Source organism: Desmodus rotundus, chromosome 11, assembly GCF_022682495.2.
Source record: "Desmodus rotundus isolate HL8 chromosome 11, HLdesRot8A.1, whole genome shotgun sequence".
NCBI classification, from domain to species: Eukaryota; Metazoa; Chordata; class Mammalia; order Chiroptera; family Phyllostomidae; genus Desmodus; species Desmodus rotundus.
In genome coordinates this window covers 10,770,615-10,785,572 of record NC_071397.1, presented here as the reverse complement: position 1 = coordinate 10,785,572, position 14,958 = coordinate 10,770,615, and the positions used below count along the sequence as shown (strand labels likewise).

The 14,958-nt window shown below is 58.0% G+C and overlaps 2 protein-coding genes across 2 annotated transcripts; one reads left to right on the top strand and one right to left on the bottom strand.

Annotated features, from left to right (window-relative positions):
- Positions 1–6,243, top strand: TCTE1 (t-complex-associated-testis-expressed 1). Its single transcript, XM_053913770.1, has 4 exons — positions 1–345; positions 1,340–1,908; positions 3,969–4,418; positions 5,917–6,243. Exons 1-4 carry the CDS (start codon positions 54–56, stop codon positions 6,124–6,126), a joined length of 1,521 nt encoding a protein of 506 aa, XP_053769745.1. The 5' UTR covers positions 1–53; the 3' UTR covers positions 6,127–6,243.
- Positions 6,244–7,486: 1,243 nt separating this feature from the next.
- Positions 7,487–14,958, bottom strand: TMEM151B (transmembrane protein 151B). The gene is made up of 4 exons (XM_053913768.2): positions 14,883–14,958; positions 14,531–14,793; positions 11,988–12,428; positions 7,487–10,735 (listed from the first exon to the last, which is right to left on the bottom strand). The coding sequence occupies exons 2-4, from the start codon at positions 14,651–14,653 to the stop codon at positions 9,608–9,610; spliced, it is 1,692 nt and encodes a 563-aa protein (XP_053769743.1). The 5' UTR covers positions 14,654–14,793; positions 14,883–14,958; the 3' UTR covers positions 7,487–9,607.

Below are 14,958 nucleotides of genomic sequence, written 5' to 3'. Positions count from 1 at the left end.
TGGCTCCAGATTCTCACCAGCATCAAGGACCTACCAAGCGGTCACCTGTCACTATGTTGCCAGTCACCAGCACGCAGGAAAGCGTGACACCGACAACCTCAGCTCGCAGCCGGTCCTTTATCTCCACCCAGGACCGGTCCACCACTGCAGGCCAAGCTTTGAGCTCAGGTCCAAGGGTCTCAAAGTCCTCAGCCATCCCACCCCCCGTGAAGTCCAGGGGCCCGAATTCTGGAGCCGCTGTCCGTCAGATGCGCAGGATCATCGCGGAGGATGCTGAGTGGTCACTGGCCACCGTGCCCCTGCTCACAGAGCTCTGCATCCAGCACATCGTCCAGAACTTCAAGAGTGAGTGTGTTTCTGCCGGTGGCAGGAGGGAGAAGGCCAGGGGCGGCGCAGAGTGGGTGGGGACTGCCTGGAGGAGAGGCCTCAGAGGCTGGGTCCTGGGGCAGCCCCTGCCCTCCCATACAGAGTCCTCATCCCTACTCAACACTTCCCTCTGCCCCCTGGAGCTAAGACATCTTCTCCTGCTGTTCCTACCTCCAGGCCCCACTAGACTCTTACCCGCAGTGTGTCCTCCATGACCACACCCTCTCCTCACCTTTCCTACTCTCTCCAACAAAACCACACCCAAACCCTCCCTATCTCCTCCTCTAGAAAGCCCTCCCTGGTTGACTGGCCTTTACTCTCTTGCAGTCCCCTGTGGCGTGTATATTTTCTCGGTTACTTCTGGGCAATGTGTGCTGCCGATGCCCATCCTTTTCAAAGACAAGTTGCCTGCCTCTCTTATTGGATGGGAGCTCTCTGAGGACAGGGCCGTAATTCTGTCTACAGCATCTGTCACCGCCTAACCTATGTGTTTGGCCTCTTTATTGTCTGTCTCCCCACACAGCAAGGAGCAGCTGCCTCTGTTCCATTCCCTCTTATGCCCTCAGCACTTAGAACCGTGTCTGGCAAATAGCAGGTGCTAAGAAATTTTTTTGTTTGTTGTGAAATGCGTGAATCAAATCAAATTGACAGCCTCTGAAGTCAGGGATTGTCCCCTGCACCAGACTAAGTGATGACTGGGGACTGGACCTAAGATTCTTTCCTTATTCCCTGAAACCAGAGGCTCAGATGTCAACTTTCAGGCAAGGAAAACCCCAAAGCCAGGGCCTATGTCTTCCCTGTGCGGCTGAGCCTCCCTGAGAGTTAAGTCTGCCTCCCCACTCAGACTGGGGCTCCCTGAAGGCAGGGGAGGGTTTTCCCTTTCCTCCGCGCCCCCGGGCAGGCCCAGCCCAGGACACCATGTGGTGGTGTCCCCAGCACTGTGACGTCTGTTTTCCCTCTTCTGTTCCCAAAGACAACCCTATCCTGAAGAAGCTGCTCCCACAACACCAGCAGAAGGTGCTGAACCACCTGTCCCCTGACCTGCCGCTGGCTGTGACTGCCAACCTGATCGATGATGAGAGCTACTGGCACCGCTGCTGTGTGCAGCGCTGGCCTGTGTGCCACTTGGACTGCCACGGCGGCAGCTGGAAGCGTGTGTTCTTCGAGCGGCACCTGGAGAATCTGATAAAGCACTTCATCCCAGGGACCACGGACCCCGCCGTGATCCTCGACCTGCTGCCGCTCTGCAGGACCTATGTGCGTAGGGTCCACGTGGATCAGTTCCTCCCACCGGTGCAGCTCCCGCCTCCGCCACACAGTGGGGACCAATCCGACTCCGGCAGCGAGGGAGAGATAGACGAGCCCACCATGGACCACTACCAACTGGGTGACCTGGTGGCTGGCCTGACCCAGCTGGAGGAGCTGGACCTGGTGTATGGCGTCAAGGACTGCGGCATGAACTTTGAGTGGAACCTGTTTCTCTTCACCTACCGTGACTGCCAGTCCTTGGCAGCTACCCTTAAGGCATGCCACACCCTCAAGGTACCATTGGTCCTGCCCCCCAGCCTTCCTCCATTCCCATTCTCTGCATCTCTCTGATTCCCTCTCACCTCCTCTTCCTCTTCCTCAGCTATCATCATCTTCCTCCTCTCATTTCCTTATTCACTGACTGAGTGTCCCTTCATGCACCCTGCACCCAGCTGCGTTCTGGGGATGCAGAGATGAACAAGGCACTGCCCTCCCAGTTCACCAGCTATTTATTCATTCGACAAACATCCGCACTCTGGGATCTGTCCTAGGTGCTGAAGACTCAGCATTGAGCAAAATTATACCGTTTGTGCCCTCTGGAGCTAACTGTCTAGTGCAATAAAAGACACTAATCAGCAATCATGTGAATGTGAAACTGCATCTAGGATATTTGCCAGATTTAGCACACCCAAAAAACCCAGGGCGTCCAGTCAAACTCGAATTCCAGATATACATTGAATGATTTTTTAGTATAATAAGTCCCAAATGTTCTGATTGGTAGAGGGAGGGCCTGCCAGGAAACCGGAGAAGGAAGGAAAGGGGACATGGCACTGTGTCACGAAGCCAAGGGAGGGTGCGTTTCAAGAAGAGGAGGTGAGCAGCAGTGGGGTGGGTGGCGCTGAGGGCTGGGTTTAGCAAACGTGAAGGTTACTTGGTGGGGGGAGGAAGGAGCTATGTCAGCGGGGTGCCAGGAGCAACGGCCAGATCCCAGATCGCAGTGGTTTATGGAGAGAGTGGGAAGTGAGGAAACTGGATGTCTGCGATCAACTTTTTCAAGAACTTGGCTGTGAAAGGGGAGAAAGGTAGGATAGGAATAGATGAGGGCTTGGGGTTTTCTTAAGAAGAAACTTGCATGAGTTTAAAACCAATGTAGATTTTCATCCAATTGCAGGAAATGGTTTGAGTCCAGGACAGAGGCACAGGTCCACTGACCACGAAAGGCTCCTGAGAAAGCAGGAGGGGTGGGGCGGTTGGCTCTGGACAGAAGGGAGAGTGGAGGAAAATCAGGGGTTCCCATTCACTGGCTGTGGAGGCAGGAGGAGATTCACCTGCTGGAAGAAGGTTTTAGGGTGGTCCCTGAAGTCTGAGGAGGCTGGGGAAGGTCGAAATTGTTGTAGATTATGAGAGGACATGTTGGCCAGAGAAACAGAACTAACTGAATCAGCACACAGCCTTGAGGAACAATTGGTGGCTCCAGTGAGACCAGCCAGTTCTGTCACGTAACATTTGCCATCGCGTCAGTTGCCTGGGCGCAGAAAATAGACAGTGGGCTGGATCCAGGGTTGGAGCTTTGCCAGACGGATGCAATGAGAAGGTGAGAAAGACAAAGGCCTCTACGCTGCCTAAGAGTGGTAAAAAGAAAGGAGAAGACTGAAGGATGGGGAGGGAGCAGACCGGCCAGCCACTCTGAGGTCTCAAGGAAGAGAAAGGAACGGAATGGGTCAGTGAGAAGAAAAGGGATAGGGTTCCCATCTCTCATACTCATAATGCTATCCTGCACCCTTTCTTTTACCTGTTTACCTCATCCATCCAATTCCTGGCTCTCACCCTTCCCACTTTCTCCCTGGTTCTTACCCTGGCAATCTCCTTTGAAAAGTTCCTTTCCTTGCCATGGTGGATCTTAGCCAGCTGAAGAGGGGGTGGCGAGGGACTGCTAGGTCAAACGGACCTGGATTAAAAACTTGCCCCCACACCTTAACCACAGTGTGACTCTGGGCACATGATGCGTCTGCCCTAAGCCTCCATTTTCTGCCTGTAAAATGGAGATAAGTCGTTCTATGTCACTGGGATGCTGAGGGTGAGAGATAGTGGTTGTGAAACGTTCTAGCAGCATGTCCAGCACACAGTAATTTCTCAAGAAACAGTAGCCTTTTCCCCCTACTACCTGCCACCAACTCCGTACCACTCTGCCATGCTGGGTACACCTTCCCTGCCCAAGAGCCAGCCAGGAGGCCAATGCAAGGTGAGCTGAGCCTCAGGCCTCCCTTTCGCTCCCTCCTCTACCTGCAGAAGGGAGGTAAGCAGGCAGGTTACCCCTGGCTACCAAGTGCTATGGACACTTTACTTGCCCACAGATCTTTAGGCTGACCCGAAGCAAGGTGGATGACGACAAGGCGCGCGCCCTAATTCGCAGCCTGCTGGACCACCCAGCCCTCGAGGAGCTGGACCTGTCACACAACCTCATTGGGGACCGTGGTGCACGTGCTGCCGCCAAGCTGCTGAGCCACAGTCGCCTGCGTGTGCTCAACCTGGCCAACAACCAGGTGCGCGCGCCTGGTGCCCAGTCGCTGGCTCACGCTCTGGCACACAACACCAACCTCCTCTCCCTCAACCTGCGCCTCAACTGCATCGAGGATGAGGGCGGCCAGGCACTCGCCCACGCCTTGCAGACCAACAAGGGCCTCACCACGCTGCACCTTGGGGGCAACGAGCTTTCTGAGCCTACAGCCACGCTCATCTCCCAGGTGCTCTCTGTCAACACCACGCTCACCAGCATCAACCTGTCCTGCAACCACATAGGACCGGTGAGCCCCAGCTCCTGGGGCAGGCAGGGCCACGGAGAGGCCCCCGGGGCCTTGAGGGTGGGGGTGGAATCCAGCGGTCCTGGGGCACTTACCGGGCGATTGCTAAGATCACAGACTTTACCTGGATCCAATGCCAGCTCTGCCATTTAGCACCTCGGTTAAGTTACTTAACATTTGGGGGCCTCCATTTTCTCATCTGTAAAATGGGGATGATAATGGCATCTACTTCTACATGTTGTTACTGGGAGGATTAAATGAGTGATGCTTGTGAAGCAGTTAAACATTGCAGGCACGGTCTAGGTCCTCAGTAATTGCTAGCTGTTGCTATCACTCAGGGTTATATGAGTACACTATGCCTGGGTACCCAATATCCACTAGTTTTCCTTTAACCCTCCAGTTATCTAGTAAAATGTGTGTTATTAACCCCACTTTACAGATGGAAAATTGACTCAGAGACATCAGTGATTTGCCGAGAGCACCCAGTCAGTAGGAAGTGGCAGAGCTGCGATTAAACCCAGGACTGACTGCAAGCCAGGGTCCTTTCCGATAGACCAGGTTTCTCAAACTGTCTTGATCAAGAGTCACAGTAACAAATGCAATTTTCATGAATACCTAGTGAACAAACAGATACATGGATGTAACATAATTGAAATTTACTTTCACTGCTTGGTATGGCTGCTGATGTTTTCCTTTATAATCTATTTTTTTTTTTAAATAAAAAATGCTTCTGTATTACGTTGACTTTGCAACACACTATTGGGTCACAACCACAGAGCAGCAGCTCTGCCTCCCAACATGAAATGCTTTTGCACTGGGCCTAGCCCACCCAACCCAGAAGGGGCTGAAGCCGTGAGGAGTGGTGTGGAGGCCCCTCTGGGTACTTCAGTTAAGGCCCTGCACCTTCTACCAAACCTCCCCAGAGAGCAGCCTTGCTCACACTCACGCTGTCTCCAAAGGGGGTGCTCTTGGACTTGGCTTAAACAAGGGGAATATTCCCTATGGGAATATTATCAGAAGCCCCAAGGTAGGGGGCTCTGGGGTTGGAAAATTCCCGGGCTCAGTGCCAGCCTCTGTTCTGCCCCCCCCAGCCACGTGGCCATGGCCTCTCTGGCGCTCCTCATGGGGTCCCAAGATGGCTACTGCAGCTCACACAGAACAGAATAGAATGAAAATGTCAGTGTGCTGCACAATTATGTTAAGCACCATTTTGTGGAACTTCTGTTACAGTCACATCTCTATGTAAAACAAATGACCCTTCCCACCCTGGCTGGTGTGGCTCAGTGGATTGAGCGCGGGCTGCAAACCAAAGGGTCGCTGGTTCGATTCCCAGTCAGGGTGCATGCCTCGGTTGCGGGCCAGGTCCCCAGTGGGGGGGGGGGGGGGGCAGTGTGAGAGGCAGCCGTGCACTGATGATTCTCTCCCTCTTCTTTCTCTCTCCCTTCTCCTCTCTCTAAAAACCTTTTAAAAAAATGACCCTTCCCTTGCACCCCTCCTCCAGGACGGCGGGAAGCAGCTCCTGGAAGGCATGTCGGACAACAGGACCCTCCTGCAGTTTGACTTGCGCCTGTCAGACATCACCCAGGAGAGTGAGTACCTCATTGGCCAGGCCCTCTGTGCCAACCGCGAAGAAGCCCGCCAGCGGACCCTGAATCCCAGCCACTTCCTGTCGCCACTCACTGCCAAGGGCCCTGAGAACCCCGCAGGATAAGATAGGGGCAGGGCTGGGGCAGTAACCAGGCCTGGGTCCCTGCCCCCCCCAATTCATGTGTCCCCCATGCCTGCTGCAGAGTGTCACACTGGTTCACCAGGAGGGAGGGAGGGGGAGACCATGAAGATCCTCGGAATGTAATCGAGGGTCGTGTGCACAGAGGTGTGAGGAAGGGGGGGGCCTAGGACGGGGGAGGGGGGGAGAGAAGGAGTGTAAAGTGAGACCCAGCCCCCTCGCCAGGGAGAAGGTATTACCAGACCCCCTAAAATAAATGACTTCTTCCAGGTATAGGGAGAGGCAGAGAGAACTCTGAAGGACTGCCTGCCCAGACTCTCCCACAGGGCCACCCATGTCCCTGACCCGCATCCCCACCCTTTTCCTCTTTACGGAACAGATCCTTGACCTCCTTCAAACACACACACACACACACTCATTCTCCCTGCCCCTGGTCCTGCGACAGCAAAACTTCGCCTGGCTCTTCCACCCTCACCCCTGCAGATGCCGCCTCCCTATTAATTCACTCTGCTTGAGTAACCCAGTTCTACAGACCGTGGCATCCCCTAATTCTTCCCCACAACCTAGGGAGGGGGAAACAGAGGTGACAGGGGTGGGGGGGTGGACTCAGACCAGCCTCCCCAGAGAGCTTCTCATGGGAGGCAAAGATGGTGGGGGAAGCGCCACGCTGGGGAGGGAAGTCAGTGAGTCATCCAAAACTTTATTATCCACCAGTTTGATTTGTACAATCTTTGCGCTTGGAAATCCACGACAGAAAGGCCACAGTGTGATGCACCCAATTGACAGAGACCTGTCTTCTCCCAGCCAGGCCCAGCCCACCCCACAAGCCCTTGTCCCCAGGATACACAGAGCCTTCCAGACTCCCTCCACAAGTCCCCAACACTCTGTGGCTGCGCACCCTGGAGCCACACCCACAGAAATCACATCAACCCACGGGGCCATGAGAGGACCTGACTGATGGACTCAGGCTGAGCCCCATCTCCCATCCTCCTCAGTCTGAGGGGCCCCACAACCTGCAGATCGGTTTTCAAAGTGTGGGCTGTAGGCTGCAACCACAGCCTACAGGTGCCTGCTCTCTGGGGACTCCTCCCAACAAGCAGGCGCTGAGCAGAGCACCAAAGGGGGCTTGGGAGTGACTGCAAATGCGTGCCTGTCCGGGCAACCTCGAGTCTGTCTGTGCCTGATACCCTCTGACAGTTCCAGAGTGCAAATGTATAGGTGTGAGGGTGAGTGTGTGCGCACATAGCCACGGCTGCTAGCAGAGGTTCTAATTAGAGAAACAAGAACATTCAGCGTAAAGTTTAATTGTAGATTAATTTTCTGGTTTTCCTTTTCCCTGGCAATCAATAAAGCTACCAAGGAAAGAGACCAAAGAACTGGTTCCTAAGTCTGTGCATGTGTGGGAGATGAGGCTGTCTGTGTGAGAAACCTAGGCAGAAACGGTCAGCACAGGCAAAAGTAGTAACAGGGGCCCCTTTACCTTCGTCCGGCTCTGGGTTTGCCTCAGAACCGATCCTGAGGGAGGGGCTGAGTTCCTCCTTCCTTGGAGCCAGGAGATGTCCAGGTGCCAGCTGGCCAAGAACTGGGGCCTGAGGCCACAGCTCACCATCTGTACCTCACAGACGTCCGCTCAGAGGAACGAGGGGTGCTCCAAGCACCAGGCCCCCGAGGAACATGGACTCGGGGTCCAGGTGGGTTTAGTGCTGGTAGACAGATGGGTACTGCTGTCCAGGGAATCATAATGGGCAGCTGTACCCTCCTGCCTAAGCCTCCCCTTCTCCAGCCTTCAGCCATCTCCACAGGAAAATAAAGCTCAACTGCCACAGGCCACAGACTGTGGGGTCCCTACAACCTGTGCCTCCCAAGTCCCCCGGGGAGGAGGGAGGGCTGGGGAGCCAGAGATGTTGCATAGGTGGAGGCCATGCCCTTGGTGGGTGCAGGCCTAGCTTGGCTGGGAGAAGATGGGGGTGTTGCAGGAGGGGAAGAAGGAGCTCTGATAGCTCAGGCAAAGTGAGAAGCAGCATCAGGGGTGAGCAATGTTAGGCAGCCCAAGGGGTATCCTCTTCAACTTGAAATATGAGCTCAATCCCTAGGCACTAAGTCTGCTGGGAAAACTTTAGCAGGGGGAGTTGGGAGGGCGGGGTGGAGGAGGGTGGCTGTACGCAGACATGCACACTGAAGCACACCAGAGTGGGAGCGGTGGGGAGTGAAGGGGACATCAGAGCTTTGGGGGAACAGGATGTGGGGCAGGATGCCCCTCTGAAGACCCTGGGACACACAGCAGGGCTTCGTCAGCTCATGGGATAGGGGAGGAGGGAGGAAGTGGGCAAGATTTAGAGAATCTGACTCTGTCCCTGCCACTGGAATTGAGTATTTCTTCAGCTGGGGCTTGTGACAAGGTCCTCAAAGACACGCCCTCCCCTGAAGGCCCTTTCACTCCATCCTCCACTGCCCTCTCCTCCGACTCCCGTCCCGCTTCCAGAGCTCCCCACTGTCACTCAGGTCTACCCCTCAGCTCCCCACTCAGTCCTTCACTTTGACCAGCTTTACGGAATGCTGCTTGGGTGGGATCTCACCCTCTCTGAAAGGAGTGCCCTCCTAGAACCCAGGGAGAAGGACGCTGCCCGGAGGACGGAGAAAGATCGCGGTGCGCTGCCCTGCCCTGCCCCCCTGGCAACAGCTCTTCAGAGCCAGGGAGCAGGAGGGAAGGGAGGCGAGTGGCTTCTGTGTCGTCTCTTCACGACCCAGACTCCAGGGGCCCAGTGAAACAAACAACAGTGGTGGGAGTGGCAGAAAGGAAACCGCCCCGCCCCCGCCTGTGCGCCCGTGCCCAGGAGAGGATAGCAACATTTCCAGTTTCGAGATGGAGTATCGGTTTTGAGATGGGGGGTGACACCTGGTCCCCGCGCAGACCCACTGAATTCATTAGCTGGTTAGAAGCTAGCCCTGCTGTTCACCAAACCAGAGCCCCCTCGGCAGAGACAAGACCCGGGAATCCAGGCAGCGTTAGAAGGAAAGCCCCAATTTCCCTTCCCCAGGCTCTGAACCTCCCCGGCTGCACAGCCAGTGCCTCTCACTTGAGACGAAGCCCAACACGAGTCCCACAGCACAGTCGCCACATTAACAGTCAGAAGATCCATTGAAGGGCTGGACGCGAAATCCAGTGTGCGTCTAGGAAGGGGAGGGGTGCCCTCAGCAACTCAGGGGCGGGGATGAAAGGGACGACTCTGCCCCAGTGGGGTTCTGCAGGAACTGCCGGCCCCCTCCCACCCATCTGTCTGTTTATGTACAGGGAAGGCGGGGGTCTCATCCCCATGGAGTCCGTCCCGCTCACCCTTGCCTCCCCCAAACCTCCCCCGCGCCATGCACAGCCGCAGTCGTCATCCTGACTCCCCCTGCTATAGGCAGGGGGCGCAGTCCGGCGGGGGGCAGGAGGGAGAATGGCGGGCTTGTCGCAGGCCTTTGGTCACAGTGAGGTCTCCACGCAGGAGCCGTGGCGGTGCAGCGGCCGGTGGCTGTGGCCCAGACACCCCTCCTGCCGGTGCACGATGAGCACCGGAAAGTAGAGGGCGTCGTGGTAGGGCGGCGGCGGCCCGGCCTCCTCCTCGTCGTCGTCCTCGTCGTCCCCCATGCTGGCCTGGCTCGACAACCGCGTCTGCTCCGTGGGACAGCTCGCCTCGTTGACGCTTCCGCTCCGGCTGCGCCACAGGCAGCTGCGCCGCGAGCCGTACAGGCGGCCGAGCGAGAAGCGGCTGCCCCCGCAGCCAGGCCCTCCGCCGGGGCCCGGGCCGACCCGCGGGCTGGCGCAGATGCTCAGGGCGCTGCGCGAGAAGATGGACGAGCTGCTGGCCGCGCGCTGGCAGTGCTCGCAGCTGCGCCGGTACGGAGCCACGCCCGCCGCGCCCGGGCCGCCCACCCCGCCGTAGCGGCACGTGGGCGCGTAGCCGCCCCCCGCGTCCCCGGCGCCGCGCGCCCCCAGCCCCGCCAGGTCCATGAGTACGGCCTCCGAGTAGCTGGGCACCAGCTGCTGGTTGGAGCGGATGTGCCACTCGAGCTCCGTGCTGTCCACCGTGTTGACCCGCGGCAGGCGGTGGGTGAGCGGGGGCAGCAGCTCGTCGCTAGGGCTCAGGCCGCCGCCCGCGCTGCTGGCCGAGCCCGGGCCCTCCAGGCCGAAGAGCTTCTCCACGTGGTAGTGCGCGTAGGCCGTGCGGTACTCGGCCAGCACGCGCAGCGGCCACGACAGCGTCAGCAGCGCCGCAGCCCAGAAGGCGGACGAGCAGGCGTACCACGGCGGCCTGGCCGGGTCCGGGAAGGCCACCATGAACTCGCGGAAGTCCACATTCTTGAGGTGCATGCCCTCGCGCGCCTCCATGTAGTCGTCCAGGCCCTCGTTCTCGGCGAAGAAGCGCGCCCGCTGGCACAGATACGCGTTCTCGGCCTCCACACTGGCGAAGCTGAAGCACTTGGTGAAGCGCAGCCGCGTGGCCGGCGCGCCCTCCAACCCCACCAGCGCCTTGGACACGTCGCGAACGCCACAGCGCGCGTAGTCGAACTCAGCCTCCGCCACGTGCGTGTTGACACGCTCATGATAGACCTGCGGCGTTGGGGAAGGAGGCGGGGGTCTCTTATGTCTGCTCACCCTCGTCCGTCTGCCCCTTCGCTGCTCTTGTACGTTCTGGTCAGAACCCAAGCTGTCCTGGTTCTGATCCCTGTTGGAGTCGGGTAGGATCTTCTCATCTGGTTTACAGAGAGACACTGAGGCCCTCAGCTTAATCAGTGAGTTAGAGATGACGGCAGGAATCCACCTCATCCCTACATGTGTGCTTCCTAATTTTAATTAAGCTCTGCTTCATCTGTAGGTCCTGCCCTGGCCGTGAACTCCTCTTTGGGCTTGCCTGACCCTTTTGCCACTGTTTCCATTGTCCCGCACTGCCCTCTCATCACTAAAGCCTTCCCATCTTCCTTTCTCAAGTGGTCTCCAAATGGGCCCTCCAGAGGAGCTTCCTCTCGAAGGCCTTTGTCTCTGGTCTCCCTATTCCCCCTCTGAGCTATTGCTGCACCTCCCTCCTGATTCTCAAGGCCCCAGGCTTCTGTTTACCCATCCCAGTACTGAGAGGAAGGTCACTCTCCCCTGGGAAAATCTCTTCCTCCTACTATTCCTCCAGGGCTCTTAACACGTCTAATCCTGGAGGGACCAGGAAGCGCTGACTGACAATCCCCACCAGCACCACCACTTTCCATGTGTCCCCCCACGCCTACCTCCACCTTTTTGCCAGCTGGCTCTCACCTCTGGGAGCCTTGGGCTTGGGATCCAGGGCTCTGGGTTTGAGCCTAGCACTACCACTTGGAAGCTGCAGATGAGCTAAGGTCTTCTTACTTGTGAAAGAGGACTTGGTAATAGCCACCTCACTGAACAAGTGAGAGCATGCTATGAGACTGTGCACGTGAAGCAGTCTCCAACTATTAAGCACTAAACAGTAAAGACCCTGGAGCAGACTGCCTGGGTTCACATCCCAGCTCCCTCAGGTACTAGCTGTTTGAATTTGAGCAAGTTACTTTACCCCTCCAAGCCTCAGTTTCCTCATCTGTAATATGGGGATAACAGTTACCTGCCTCATCAGGTTGTTATGAAGGGTAAATAAATGATTTGATGTTTGTAAAGTAGTTGGGGCAGACTGTCTGCTGGTGTTCGCTGTTATTATTATGATTGTTGTTACTGCCCCTCCATTGCAGTGCCTACGAAAGCTCTCTGAGCCTCTGCTCCTCCCCCTGGAGACAGGCAGGGTGGACCAGATGTGCACCCCCCTCCCATCTGGACTGGCCGGCACTCCCCTCCAGCCCCTCACCTGGGTGGTGGTGTAGGCATCTCCGTTGCGGTATCGGGTGACCTGGCGGGTGCGTCGGACGTAGTGGTAGCTGATAGCCTTCCACCAGATGCAGGGCGTGGCCTGCTGCATGCGGCCCACGCGCTCCCGCACACTGCTCACATCCACGCGGTGCTGCAGCTCATGGCGGGCTTGGCAGTGCCAGCACTCCACCAGATAGACAGCATACAGCATGAGCAGGAAGGCCAGGGGGATGTAGACGTAGCCGTTGGAGCAGGGACTGTCGTGGTACATGAGGCTGTTGCCCTGGTAGGCGCTGCTGAAGGTGAGGCGGGTCACCGTGGTGACGTGGCACCAGGCCACGGCCCCCAGGCAGCCGTACATGAGCAGGGAGAGCAGCAGGCACTTCCAGTGGGACTCACGGCAGAGAGACTTGGTGAAAGAGGGCTGGATGGGACGCTGCTACTCAGAGGGGCAGGAAGAGGGGCCGAGATGAGAGGGAAGTGAGGCAGTGGCAGGATCCAGAACAAAGATGGATGCAGGGACAGAGGGGCAGAGGCCAGCACCAGAGATGACAGGCAGAGACGGATGTGGAGAGATCATGTAAGACCGAGATGGGAGCCAAGGACCAGAGATAGACACAGAAGAGACCCAGAGTGAGTCATGGGGACAGGAAAGGGAACAGAGCGCCAATATAGGGAAGTGCAAATAGATGCCCCAAGAAGCAGAAAGGGATCAGCACCGGAGATGGAGAGAGGAGGCACAGGTGGCAAAGACGTGGATGGATAGGATAACACCCAGAGACACAGTCCAAGGACAAACACAAAGATAGCAATGAAACACGAAAAGGTGTGGATGGGGAAGAGAGGGGAGGACAGACACGCATCAGCAAAGGCCGGTCCCCAGCCCAGACCTCTTCCAGGTGTTCCACTGACATCACCTTCCCACCTAACAGGTGGGTCCCTCGCTTCCAGATTCTTTCAGCCCTACATTCCAGAAGACCCACTCCTCTTTGACCCATCCACCTCCATGTCCCTCACAGACAAATAGCCTCATACCTCCGTTGAAAGGGGACCCCCAGAAAACCCCAGGCCCTATCTCTTTCCTCCCATTCTGTACCCCAGGCTCCCTGTGAATCTCCCTCCTGCACCCTAAGATCCTTCCCCTGTTCTAAGAGGGATGGGGGCTGGTGTCCCTGAAGGCAGTTCCAGAGGAGACATCTAGAAGGGCAGAGGCATGTGGCTAGGGAGGGGGGATGTGGACTGGGTGTCGGGGGGTAGGAAGGAAGATGTTTGCAGCGCAGTCATTTGTCAAGAGATCGATTTTTGGTGCTCTCCCTGGGGGCCTGTTAGCTTTTTAAAGCACTTGGCAGGTTCTGTCACACAGTCGCCCCTGTGAGTTGTTGACATGTCTGGCTCTGCTACTAGACTGGGTGTTCCTGAGGGCAGGGCCCCATTTGTTTGCATCCTGGCTGTCTACCGTGGTGCTGGATTTCTGGTGGTGCCTGGGCTTTCCCACTCTTCCTTCCTGCTGTCCAGCTTTAGGAACCTCGCACACTCCTGCTGAGATCCTGACTTACTCTTCCAGTCCCCAGAACCTGGCCTGGAGGCCAGCCAGGGGAAGGGAGAAAAGGATGGAAAAGAAGGGGACAGTAACAGGCAGTGGGCCTGGTGTGAAATCAAAGGAAAGATCTCGAAATGTAGAGAGGTAGCTGGGCTAGGAAATAGCACACAGTATAAACAAACCAGCGGAGGATCCAAGAGCCTTTTAGGGAGCCTTGTCCTTGGGGAGGCTGCATATGTGCACCTGCCCAGGTGCACACTTGTCCCAGTGAGAGCAAAGGGGCCCTACCTGCAGGCCTGTCTGCCTGTGTGCCTCTGCCCTAGTGCAGTGTCCATGTGTGTGCGTGAGTTTACATAGGAGACGGGGGTGCTCCCGGTACTTTCCTCCATCTCTTTGTCTCCAGGTTCGGAGCACTGAAGAGTAAGGCCCCTGAGTAGGGACATGCTTAGTACCAGCACTATGAAGGGTTCCTGGGCTCAGGCCCCCTGGGCGAGGGGGCTAGTGGTGGGGGGCTGCACACACATTCCCAGTGATAGGGTTGAGGGGAGGGATGCACGGTTAGGTGGGTGTCGCCTCTACACATTTGACCTTCTTAAGACCCCCAGCTCAGGTAATATCACCATTTTCCCCTGGTGTTCTCCTGCCGCTGTGGCCCCTACAAGTTGCCCTTCCTGGCCTTCAAGATAGCATTCCCTCCGCGATAGAGGATTCGAGCCACTATCCACACCCGGATCTGCCCGGGGTCTGCGAGGCTCCGCCCCTAGGCCCCTCCCCCTGCCCAGGACCCCCGAGCCCCGCCCCTGGCGCTGCCCCTTCCCCTGCCACAGCGGACAGCTCCCGCCGCCGGGTGGGGACAGTGGCGCGGGACTGCGGCTGCAGCGGCCGGCTCGGGGTGCGGGGCGCCGGCCGCGCTGCGGCGGAACCGGTGGGGGCCGCGCGCAGAGGGGGATGGGGGGCCAGGCTGCGGCCGCGCCCGGGGAAGGGGCTCCTCCGACTCTCACCTCCTCTCGGGCGGGGCCCTCGTCCGCCGCCGCCACTGCTGTGGGCTCCTCCGGGACCCCGGGGCCGCCACCGCCGCCGCCGCCGCCGGCGCTCTCTCCCGCGGCCGAGCCAGGGGGGGACATGGCGTAGAGGGGGTGCGTCGAGCTCAGGGCCTCCCGGGGGGCTGCCGGGGGCCGGGGGCATCCTGCGCTGGCCCTGGGTAGAGGACGGGAGGGGGCGGGGCCCCTTCTGCTCCCCACCCCCCCGCACGGGGGGAGGGGACCTGTAAAGGGCACAGGGGGAAAGGGGCTTGGGTGGGAAGGCGGGCTGGGGGGCCGGGCTGGGGGGGCCGGGGCCGGGGGCGGGTGTCACCTTGAGGCCCGCGCGGCGCCGCTCCGCCTCCCGCCCGCTCCCGCCGCCGCCTTTTGTCTGAGCGGAGCTGAAGCCA